This window comes from Mandrillus leucophaeus, unplaced genomic scaffold (assembly GCF_000951045.1).
Source record: "Mandrillus leucophaeus isolate KB7577 unplaced genomic scaffold, Mleu.le_1.0 Scaffold206, whole genome shotgun sequence".
NCBI classification, from domain to species: domain Eukaryota; kingdom Metazoa; phylum Chordata; class Mammalia; order Primates; family Cercopithecidae; genus Mandrillus; species Mandrillus leucophaeus.
The window spans coordinates 3,398,302-3,411,090 of record NW_012102099.1 but is presented as its reverse complement, the minus strand read 5'-3'; the positions used below and the strand labels follow the sequence as shown (position 1 = coordinate 3,411,090).

The 12,789-nt window shown below is 35.4% G+C and overlaps 1 protein-coding gene across 1 annotated transcript in view; it reads right to left on the bottom strand.

The window, feature by feature from the left end:
- Positions 1 to 5,237: 5,237 nt before the first annotated feature.
- RAD21L1 (RAD21-like 1 (S. pombe)) overlaps positions 5,238 to 12,789 on the bottom strand; it is a 28,034-nt gene continuing 20,482 nt past the window's right edge. Inside the window, exons 13-14 of the mRNA XM_011979864.1 lie at positions 10,518 to 10,595; positions 5,238 to 5,470 (exon numbers count right to left, since the gene is read on the bottom strand). Of these exons, the coding sequence (XP_011835254.1) occupies positions 5,282 to 5,470; positions 10,518 to 10,595 (267 nt within the window). The 3' untranslated portion in view covers positions 5,238 to 5,281. The remainder of the gene's footprint in view (positions 5,471 to 10,517; positions 10,596 to 12,789) is intronic.

The window sequence follows — 12,789 nt, the reverse complement described above, 5'->3', positions numbered from 1 at the left end:
CATTAAATATAAGTGATCTAAACACTTCAATTAAAATAGAGGTTATCCAAATGGATAAGAAAATTATTTAATGCAGTCTACAAGAAATTCACTTTAACTATAATGAATGATATAGGTAGGCTAAAAGTAAAAGATAAAAAAAGATATACCATGCAAATACTAATCAAAGGAAAGATGGAATAACTATATTAATATTAGAAAAAGTAGACTACAGAGCAAAAAATATTACCAGGAATAAAGATAATTATTATAAAATAATAAAAGGGTCATTTCACGAAGAAGATGTAATAATTATAAATGTATACGCACCTAATAAAAGAGCTTCAAAATATATAAAGCAAAAACTGACAGAATGGAAAGGGGAAATAAACATCCACAATTATAGCTGAAGACACATTTCTTCTCAGTAACTGATAGAACTAGTAGACAAAATAAACAAGGATGTAGAAGATCTAAACAACACTATGAACCAACTAGGTCCAACTGACATTTATAGAACACTCCACCTAACAAATGCAGAACAGAGTTGATCCTTGAACAACACAGCTTTGAACTGTGTGTGTCCACTTCTATGTGGATTTTCTTCTGACTCTGCCATCTCTGAGACAGCAACACTAACCCCTCCTCTTCCTCCTCCTCCTCAGCCTACTCAATGTGAAGACCATGAACATGAAGACCTTTATGTTGATCCACTTCTACTTAATGAATAGAAAATATATTTATCTTCCTTGTGATTTTCTTAATAACTTTTTCTTTTCTCTAGCTTGCTTTATTGTAAGAATATAGTATATAATACATATACAACATATGTGCTAATTGACAGTTTATGTTATAGGTAAGACTTCTGGTCAACAGTAGGCTATTAGTAGTTAAGTTGTTGGGGAGTCAAAACGTATACACAAATTTTCAACTTAGTATAGGGTCATAAAATAAATCTTAATAAATTTAAAAGAATTGAAATCATTTAAAGCATGTTCTCTCACCATAATGGAATTAAACTCAAAATCAATTACTGGAAATATTCCTTAGAAATTGAACATACTATACTTCTAAATAATCTGCAGGTAAAAGACCTTCAAGTCTCAAGGGAAATTAGAAAATGTTTTTAACAGAACAAAAGTGAAGATATAACAATAAGTATCTGTGTGATGCAGCTAAAGCAGTGCCTAGAGGGAAACATAGAGCTTTATGTGTTTACATTAGAAAAGAGGGAAGATCTCAAATCAGTTATCTAAGCCTCCACCTTAATAAAACTAGAAAGAGCAAAATAAGCCCAAAGCAAGTCAAAGGAAAATAATAATAAATGTAAAAGCAGGAATAAATGAAATGAAACAGAAAGCAGAAAAACAAAAGAGAAAATCTTTTTAAAAGATCAATAAAATTAATAAGCCTCTAGCACAACTGAAAAGAGAAAACATATTAACAATGTCTGAAATGAAAGAGAGGTTATTACTGTGGACCCCACAGACACTAAAAGGATAATAAGGGAATACTCTGAACAACTCTACACACATAAACTCAGCAATGTAGATGAAATAGACCAATTACTTAAAATAAGAAACTACCCAAACTCATTCAAAATGAAATAAATAACTGAATAATCTACCTCTATTTAAAAAATTGAATTCATAGTTAAAAAAACTTTACAAAATACAAATATCCAGATCCAGATTGTTTATGGGTGAATTCTATCAACTATTTCAAGAAGAAATAACACAAATACACACAATCTATTGTAGAAAAATAGAATAGGAGGAAACACTTTCTAAGTTATTTTATGAGGCCAGTATAACCCTGATACCAAAACCAGAAAAAGACAGTAAAAGAAAAATACAGACCAATACCAGATGCAAAAATCCTCAATAAACTATTAGCAAATCCACATGAAAGGATAGTCAACATAATTAGTCATTAGGAAAATGCAAATCAAAACCATGAGATGCTCACTAGGATTGCTATAATTTTAAAAAGGGACAATAACAAGTATTGTCAAGGATATTAAGAAATTGGAACTCTGATGTATTGCTGGTAGAAATGTACTATAGCGCAGCTACTTTGGAAAACAGTTTGACAGCTCCTCAAAAAGTTAAACATAAAGTTATCATGTGACCTGGTAATTCCACGCCTAGGTATATAACCAAGAAAAATAAAAACTTATATACACAAAAACGCAGGTACTAATGTTGATAGCAGCATTATTCATAGTAGTTCAAAAGTGGAAACAATCCACATGTCCATCAGCTGATGAGTGGATAAACAAAATGTTGTATATTCATACAATGGAATATTATTTGGCCATAACAAGGAGTGACTTACAGATACATTCTACAGCATGGATAAAACCTGAAACTTTTATACTAGGTGAAAGGAACCAGATACAAAAGGCAAAACATTGCCAGGAGTGGTGGCTCACACCTGTAATCCCAGCACTTTGGGAGGCCAAGGCGGGTGGATCATTTGAGGTCAGGAGTTTGAGTCTAGCCTGGCTGACATGGTGAAACCCCATCTGTACTAAAAATACAAAAAAATTAGCTGGGCATGGTGGCACGGCCCTGTAATCACAGTTACTCAGGAGGCTGAGGCAGGAGAATCGCTTGAACCCAGGAGGTCGATGCTGCAGGGAGCCAAGATTGTGCCACTGCACTCCAGCCTGGGTGACAGGGCGAGACTCTGTCTCAAAAAAAAAAAAAAAAAAAAAAAGGCAAAACATTTTTTAATTCCATTTATGTAAAACAAAAACACCTGGAACTAATTTGTGAGTTTAGCAAGTTCATAGGATACAAGGCTAATCCATAAAAGTTAATTGTGCTAATGACAAAATTATAGAGATGGAGAACAGGTTAGTGGGTTTTAGGAGCCAGGGAGGACAGTAAGGAGGGAGATGGCTGTGGCTAACAAAGGGTAGCACAAGTGATCCTTGTGATGGAACTGTTCTGTTTCTTGACTATGGTGGTGGCCACACAAACCTACACATGTGATAAAATTGCATAGAATTAATACATACACATAATGAGTGCATATAAAACTGGTGATGTCTGAATAAGCTGGGTGGATACTGTCAATGCCAACTTCCTAGTTGTGTATTATACTAAAGTTATGCAAGATGTTACCATTGAGGTAAACTGATACATGGGATCTCTGTATTATTTCTCACAACTGCATGTGAATCTACAATTATCTCAAAATAAAGAGTAAACAAAAAAAATCAACTGGAACTCTCTTACATGGTTACTGGGAATGCAAAATGGTACATCCACTCTGGAAAATAATTTCGTAATTTCTTCTAAAGTTAAACATACACTTGCTATATGACCCAGCAATCCCATTTCTAGATATTTACCCTAAACAAATAAGAACTTGTATCTACACAAAAATGTACACAAATGTATGAAGCTCTATTAATAATTGTCAAAACTGGAAACAACTTAAATATCTTTCAATGGGTAAATGGATAAATAAACTGTGGTATATCTAGGCAACAGAATATTACTCAGCAATAAGTAGGAATAAACCACTGACACATGCAACCACTTGATGAATCTCAAAGACATTTATGAGTGAAAGAAGCCAGTATCGAAAGGTTACATGCTATATAATTCCATTTTCATGACATTTTCAAAAAGACAAAAGTGTAGTCATGGAGAAGAGTGGTTGCCAGATGTTATATGGGGGAAGGGTGTTACTACAAAGGGATAACACAGAGAATTTTTTAGGGTGATGTTACTGCTGGAATCCTAATTGTGGAGATGGTTACAGGACTCTATACATATGTTAAAATTCACAGAACTGTGAACCAAAATTAAGAAGTCAATTTTTCTGTATGTTAATTTAAAAAATAAAAGAAATTTTAAAAAGGCAATTTTGCCATTTAAAATTTATAGTTAATACATTTAGAGAGGCTATTTAGAATTTGTTGTTTGCAGCATATTTCCATATACAACAACATTTTAATGAGTACCATAGGCTTCACTTTACAGTGTATGATGGCGCTCACAGAGCATAATATGAAAATGTCCTAACTCAAATTTCAATTAAGAAAAAAGGAAAACAACAGTTTTAAACGTCAAAAATGTTCGGTAAACGCCAAGCTAAAGAACATTTATTTTGGTGATCTTTACTTAGACTGTAGCTGCAAACAACATGCGGAACAAGTGTCTGCTAATTTTTTTAAACATAAAAAGCAGATTTAGTTTTGCTGACATATTAATGGTGATTATAATACTCATTAAATAGTAAATAAAAAGGTTAAATGACCTATAAATAGACTAAAACCCACACAGGTAATTTAAAGCAAAGATGAGCTTTGTAACTCTTCAATTTTAAAATGTTGGATTAAAAACCATAGCATTAGGTCAAATCAAGGATGATATGCATTGCAATCAAATAAACTGTCTGTGTAGAAATAAGGAAGTTTTCATCATTAACCCCACAAAATTCAAGTAAATACTCCAATGTAAAATAGCCTTTTAAGAAACATCTTTGAATGTTTGTCAAAAACATATAGCATTTAAAAAATGCATCCTAAATGTATGCTAAATGCAACATTCAAGTCAGGGAAATGATAAATGCTATATATTCAAATCAGCTAAGTTAAAAAAATTACTTAACTGGCTGCGCAGTGGCTCAAGCCTGTAATCCCAGCACTTTGGGAGGCCGAGACGGGCGGATCACGAGGTCAGGAAATCGAGACCATCCTGGCTAACACGGTGAAACCCCGTCTCTACTAAAAGAATACAAAAAACTAGCTGGGCGAGGTGGCGGGCACCTGTAGTCCCAGCTACTCGAGAGGCTGAGGCAGGAGAATGGCATAAACCCGGGAGGCGGAGCTTGCAGTGAGCTGATATTTGGCCACTGCACTCTAGCCTGGGTGACAGAGCGAGACTCTGTCTCAAAAAAAAAAAAAAAAAAAAAAATTACTTAGCTATAATTAAGTATTTCTGAGCCAGGTATGGTGGCATGTGCCTGTAGTCCCAGCTATTCAGGAGGCTGAGGCAGGAGAATCACTTGAGCCCAGAGTTCAAGTCCAGCCTGGGCAACATAGTGAGGCCTTTGTCCTTTAAAAAACAAAAAACAAAACAAAACAGAATTTAAAGTATTTTCTTTGTAAGCATGTAGGTTTCCAATTCTAGCTATGATTATTCTGAACTACAGAGAGGAAATAGGTCAGCCTATCTATGAAATGGATCAGACCTTCAGCTGCTTCCAGATGGCTTCTGCATTAAACGGAACAATCTACACAGAAATTCCAGTGATGACATAAATCTACATGTCTGGGTTTCCTTCACATGTTATAAAACATTGGTCCCATTGTAGCTATAATATCTGCATAGGGAGCACTCTGGCTCAGCTCGATAGCCCGCTGTTTTCTTAGGACAAGAAAGCTATAAAATTTGGCAGCTGCTTGTTTTCGGTTGCTATTTCTACAGAGCTTCATCAGACTAAAGGACTGCATTCCCATCTTGTTAGATTCCTGGGAAAATAGTTAGAAAAGAAAAAAGAAAAGGGAAACAAGATCATTAGAAGTAAAGCCAGCTATAAATGCATAATGAACAACAAAATATTAACATTTTGGATAAATGACTATAAAATCCTTAAGTGGAAAAAGGGAAATGACTCCTTAGTAAACATAAAAACAAAACAAGTCACTGTACACAAGCTTGGTTCATGAAGAACACACATGCAAAAGAATTCCAAAGTGTTATACAAATTTGTAATGTATTATACAAATGTTAGACCTTTTTAAAATGGATGTTAACATAAATGGCTCCTGTGGAAAGGGCAATTAGTCTATATTTGCAGAGACAAAAAAAAAAAAAAAATTCCACAGGACTTTGGGAGGCTTCAAATACAGTGAAAATGATCAGCCTATCAGTCTTCTTCTACTTAAAGGTACTAGTGCTGGTGTTGACTATAAACAACTCTAGTTTCAGTGTCAGGGGATTATGACTATGTAAACATCTCGCAATTTCTTTGCACAGATTAAAAAGATGTCGGATTCACTATATGACATCTGAGTACCTACTGAAAATAACTGAGGTACAATAAAGTATTTTAATTACGGATGAAGATAATTCTTTTCATGAAGACTAAGATTTGGAATCAGATTCCTAGAGAAGTATAATTTTTTAGTTAGAAATACTGCAGTGTGGCCAGGTGTGGTGGCTCACGCCTGTAATCCTTTGGGAGGCCAAGGAGGGCGGAGCACTTGAAGTCAGGAATTCCAGACCAGTCTGGCAAACACGGTGGAACCTTGTCTGTACTAAAAATACAAAAATGAGCTGGGCATGGTGGCATGTGCCTGTAATCCCAGCTATTTGGGAGGCTGAGGCAGGAGAATCGCTTGAAACCGGGAGGAAGAGGTTGCAGTGAGCCAAGATCACACCACTGCACTCTAGCATGGGTGATGTGAGACCCCATCTCAAAAAAAGAAAAAAAAAAAAAAAAAGAAAGAAACACTGTAGTGAATACTGGCCAATGTCCCTAGGAGCATCATACTCCTTGGATAGTTATGAAGCATATTTAGAAATACCATATACAAGGTTTTGCTTGTCTATAACATTCAACAAATTAATAAATTAAATACATTATTATACTTTATCCTAACCAAAGGTGTAACCCAGGGTGAGTAACCTTTCAAAGATGGCATATCCAGCCTACATTTATTCCCTGCCTTGAGAGAAAAGATGAGAATTGGATGGCTTTTTCCTCCCAGGAGAGAATAAGGACAGCTTTTTCAATTTCAAGAATTCTCTTGAAAAACCCTAAAGGGACAAATATGCAAGATTAAACATAAGTGTTTATTTGTGTTCCCTTCAGAAACCTTTCGAAATGAAGGTAAAGAAAGAAAAAGTGACAAAGGAAGGAGACAAAGACAAAGAAAGTGGAAGACATAACTGACTTAGTAGAGACAACTGAATCCTAAATGCTGGCAGCAGGGAAGCCAGCAAAAAGCAAGCCGATCTGAGTGAGATACAGTACCTTGGAAAAGCTCAGGAATTGGAGACATCAGTGTATCATAAACTGGGGAGAGGGATTAAGCTGAAAATAGGAGAATTCCTTGAGAATCTACTTAGGAACAGTTAGCCCTTCTGTCCACTCCACCACCTCACAGAATCAGAGACCACTACTCACATAGTAGAAGGTGTGACGTTGCCCTTCTGGAGATACCAAGCATTGAGGCTTTGGACTTAAGGCACTAGCGCTGTGGATGGTGAAGTGTCATACCACAAACAGTGGGATTAAGGGAAATTCTACACTCTGAACAGTGAGATAACCAGCCTCTCCTTTATCTCCTTTTGGTTCCTGAGCTACTGGCATCGTGCTTACATGTCCTAGGCAGTAGACTTAAAGATTACTCTGGAAAAGCCAACTATTCTAAGGGAGAACAAAACCCAGTTACATAATACAATCTGGGGAAGGTGAGGGGTGCCATCCAATGACCTCAGTATAAAGACCATAAGTCTACAAGCCTTCATGCGTATATAACTTCCAATCAGTTTTTTGGTGTCTCTATCTTAAATAAAAACAGATAATCCTAGGATCTACAAGAAATTTGAGTAAAATCTCTAATATTAAACAGCAAAAAGGAATGCATTCAAGAACATCACTAAGGAAAGATAATGCAGGGAGCAGAAGTGCAATCTCTGAAGTTAAGAAGTTTTTCATTGTATCCATGAAAAATGGCTAGGATAATAGTGAGAGGAAGCAGATCAGTGGTTGCTTGGGAATGGAGGTGCCAGTTGGAGGTATGCAAATGAGGGATTCACAAGGGGCACAAGGAAACTTTTTCTGGTTTGAGATATGTTTACTCCTTGATTGTGGTGAAGGTTTTACAGTTGTATGCATATGTCAAGACTTATCTAATGCATACTTTAAATAGAAATAGTTTACTGCATGTTAATAATATCTCAACAAAGCTGCTTAAAAACCTAATTAAATAATTAAATAAAAATATTGTGATGCTATAAAACAAAAGGTTAGTAAACAAGAAAAAAACTCCTGGAAAACAAAAAGGTGAAAGCAGATATAAAAATTCAGTGAAGTCTAGAAGACAAAGTTGAAGAAATCTAGAGAGTAGAAAAACACAAATAAAAGGAAATTAATATAGAGGATAAAAGATGTTTTTAAAATTAAAGGAGCAGTTCAGGACATCCAACATCTGACCCATTGGCCTTTCAGGAAGATAAATAACAAGGAAATTGAGGCCAGGAGTTTGAAACCAGCCTGAGCAACACAGTGGGTCCTTGACTCTATGAAAAACTTTAAAAAATAACAGTAATAAGAAGAAAGTTCAAGAAATTTTTTAAAATTTTCTAAAACTCAGGAACATGAAATTTCCATATAAAAGAACACACTACATGGTAAGCACAACAAGTGAAAGAAAAAAAAACCCAAAGCACATCATGAAATTCCAGAGTGCCAGGGATAATAATATTAATAATAAAAGATCAAAAGCTTCCAGAAAGAAAATAAAGATTTCTTACAAAGGATCACCAACTAAGGCAACATCTGACCTCTCAATAACATCACAAGAATCTTGGCAATGTTACAAAGCCTTCAACATCTGAGAGAAATATATTTTCAACTTATGTCTAGAGACAGTCACGTTAAAGGTAAAAGAAATGCTCAGGCTGGTATGGAGGGTCTCTATCTCTTATGAACTATTTATCTCAGGAAATCATGAAAGGATGTTAATCACCAAAAAAGTTAAGATAAAGGAAGATCAAAGCACCCAAAACCACAGAGGAAATAATACATACAGGAAAGAGACAAATTCTCATGTTTATGACAAAGCAATATCCCAAGACAAAAACTATGGAGCAGACCTAAAGAGCAATTAGTTTGTATCAATCAGAACAAGAGGATGGTGAACCCCCAGAGAGATACCTTTAAGGAAAAAAAAAGGAACTGATGGATCACTTGATAAGAGATATTATAAAATATTATAAAACCATAAAAATGGTATTTTTGTCAGAGTTTGGTCATATTGTCTGAGCTTGGAAAAGTAATTAAAATGGGTTTATAGACTGAGCAAATGAAAAAAAATGAGGTAATGATTAACTTGAAAAAAGCCTAATGACAAAACAATCATAAACTTGACAAGAAATGTAATCACGCTATGAAGCTTCAATGTAAACTAATTTTTATATAGTATTTATGGCAGCAGCTGCTAGTTGTCCTTTAATTTCCATTCTCTTCTTCTATAGTAACGGAATTATTAGCTGGGACTAAGCTTACCAAATAAAGACTACATTTCCCAGCTAGATGCGGTAATGTGATTAAGTGCTGGTCAATGAAGCGTTAAAAGTTATAAAATTTCTGGCCGGGCGCGGTGGCTTACGCCTGTAATCCCAGCACTTTGGGAGCCCGAGGCAGGGGGATCACGAGGTCAGGAGATCGAGACCATGGTGAAACCCCATTTCTACTAAAAATACAAAAAATTAGCTGGGCGCGCTGGTGGGCGCCTGTAGTCCCAGCAACTCGGGAGGCTGAGGCAGGAGAATGGCGTGAACCCGGGAGGCGGAGCTTGCAGTGAGTAGAGATCGCACCACTGCACTTCAGCCTGGGCGACAGAGCGAGACTCCGTCTCAAAAAAAAAAAATTAAAAAAAAAAAAAGTGATAAAATTTCTGGGTTGCACAGTTAAAGGAAACTTTGCTGCTGATTGGAGTACAGACCTGGTGGGTAGTTAGCCATTTTGGATCTTGAGAAGACAAGGGAAACCTGGGTCCCTGACAACTTTGTGAGCATAGCTGCCATACCAGATTGAACCTTTACCTGAGAGATAAACAAACTTCTATCTTTTTTAAGTCATTAATATTTTGGCTTCCTGTCACAATCAAACCTGCATCATAACTATTACAAATATAACACTGTAAACACATAACACTATGCTAAAAGTATAGTAGGGAGGGGAAGGTAACTAAGTTAAACTTTTGTTTTCTGTCAGAAGAATTCAGTAAAGTTTAAAGCTGAAATACCAAGAAAGAGCACTAAAAGCATGTTTATTAAGAATATAGATATAAATACTAAAAGAAGCAGCTTAATGTAGTTGCTTCTGGTGAGCAGGACTTAGGAGGGGTAGGACAAAGGCCTTTCTGTCTTTTCAGCCTTATTGCATGGTGCTATGGAACTTTTAAAATAATATGCATGTATTATTTTGATAAAAATATAAATTAAATTCAAAAATTATCTGAGCTGTCACTCTTGAACTGCTATCAACTAAGTTTCATGTTGAGAATTAGTTGGTATCCTGCTAAAAATGAGAATGGGACACAGAATAGATAGATATCTAAGGGTATGAGTGTGGGTAAGAAGTTGATTAGAATATGCAGGCACCAAAACCAAACTTCTATATTTAGCCCTGGGTATACTACTGAAAATCATCGCACTCCAGTGGGATGTGGCCTCAAAAAAATAAGGAAAATTACTGCGTTTTCATTAATATCTAGAAGCTTGAAGTCAGTATTTACTTATTTTTTAAAATAAAAATAGGGTTGACAAACCCTAGCATCTTACCCGTAAACGATTTAACAACTGAAGTATTCTTCGATTCCATCTTTCTGTCTCAATATTTTCTTCATTCCTCAATGACTCCTGTTTGAATGACTGATAAATAAAATATTTAATTTAAGCAAATTTTACTAAACGCTTACTATTCACCAATCATAGTGTTAGCTTCTACAAGAAACACAATTATTACAATGGGTCCTGCCAAATAAAGAGCTTATAGTCTTTATTATTTATAAAGAGAATAAGGCTAACATACAAATATAAACCACCTTTGCACAATTATACCTATACTCTCCAGGGTGTCTTCTGATAAGAGGCTCCAAAATAGGAGATTCTGCCATCTTTATTTGGTAATGTGCCCAGGGCCTTTCAGTTACTTTGAAAAGTAAAATTAGCAAAGACAACAACTTTTGCCTAGGGCTATCCTAGTTCTGGTCAATCTGAACTCAGTTGACAGGAGTAAACATACAGCTATTTCTGCATTGTAAAGACCTTTATCTGAACTTACCTGGTAAGGGAAGCTCTAAACATAACTGCTGTCTAGTAGTTTGTGTACAATTGGGTTAGAAATCTTTCAGATTTCGAGATGCCTTGTCCAAAAAAGATTAACCCACTGCCTGATTGTCTGTCATTGTTGTCTAAATAAATTCTTTTTTTTTTTTTTTTTTGGTATTTAAGTCTTAACCACTTTCAGAAATACCTCAATATTTAAAAATGGTAAAGTTGAAATTCTTTGCAAGAATTTATTCTAATCCCTTACAAACTAACACCTTATGATATTAGAGCAGAAACTGGGCATATGAAAGGTGTTCATGAATCTGATAAAAGAGTAGGCTTACAGGGGGTTGGGGGAAGGGAAGTGGCACAAATCTGGCCTACTTTATAATTTTTCCTAAGCTAATTCTGACCATGCATCCCAAAAGCATCTGTGTCACTCTCATCACATGTCCACCGTTTGTCTAGCCTTCATGTATAGGAGCCCAGACACTTGCTAAAAGTGCTTTCAATTTCATAGACTCCAAGACAATTACAGAAAGCACCAGAATATTCTGCATGACATTTTAAATCATGTGAGGCTAAAGGGACTCTTTGACTCAGCCTGGGAACTACTGAGTCCCCATTTCCACCAACTATACCAGCTTCCTGGGCCTGCCTGTGCTATATGCTTTCTTATATCCCAAAGAGACTAATTTGAAAATATGGTCACTTTATTCTGGAGAGTTTTCCAAATCCCTTCAGCTACAATTTATGATTATTCTTTTCTGGTCTGTCCTTGGATAAATGAGGACACCCACTTATTAATGTTTATTTTATTGTTAAATAAACAAATGCAGTTTTTGAAATGTAAAAACCTCTTTGTTAAAGGTCCATGAGACTCTCGCTTCACCTATAATGCACAACTAAACTAACCAGAGAAAGGCTCAGAAGAAATAGTCTGTGCATTCTGCTAAAGCCTGTCTACTTGATCTATCTGGACACCCTACAGCTGAATCTATTGTGTAGAAAGCCCAGTGGATTATTAAAACAGCTGAACTTGTGCTGTGTTGTGGTTTGCTTGACCATGTATGAAAATAACCTGCATCTATAAAAGCAAAGCGAATAGCGAGAATGAATCAACCACTTCTGGCTCAGCTGTTTGGATACTTCAGGTAAAAAGTTCAGGTAATTTATTCTGCCCTAGATTATCCAGAGAATTCGGTCTCTTTTCCTTTTATGAAAAACAATCAAATAGTCTTGGAACTCATTATATAGATAATTTTATAGAAACAAATTAATATCAGGCTTACTGGGTGTTTTTATATTATTTACTAAAAAACTTTTACTAAAATTCTTTACAATCTTAAAAATGTTTTCAGTACGCTGGGACAAGACCAGAGAAATAAGACAGTTAACAAGCAGGGAGTCAGGTAAATCAGACTTGACTTCCGTCTTTGCTATTGACATGTAGCCCTCTGACTACCAGATGATTTTGTTTCAAATTTCCAGAACCCTTGTATAGATAAAAGCCTCATGCCACATAATGTTAAAGGAAAAATTTCCTACAATTTTTGTTGTAAATAAGATAAAATTTCAAATGCCTTAGGCCATACTCTTAATATAGTTCTGTTTCTCTAGAAATGTTATACCAATAATTTAAAACAGTGATTCTCAACATTTTAAATCCTGTCACTACTTTTGATAAGCACAAAAATCTCACATTTTCCCTTAAAAGTATTTGAAGTTTCAAAAGAAATTAAAGAAAGACAAAAAATCAGAGCAATTCAGAATATTTTATCAA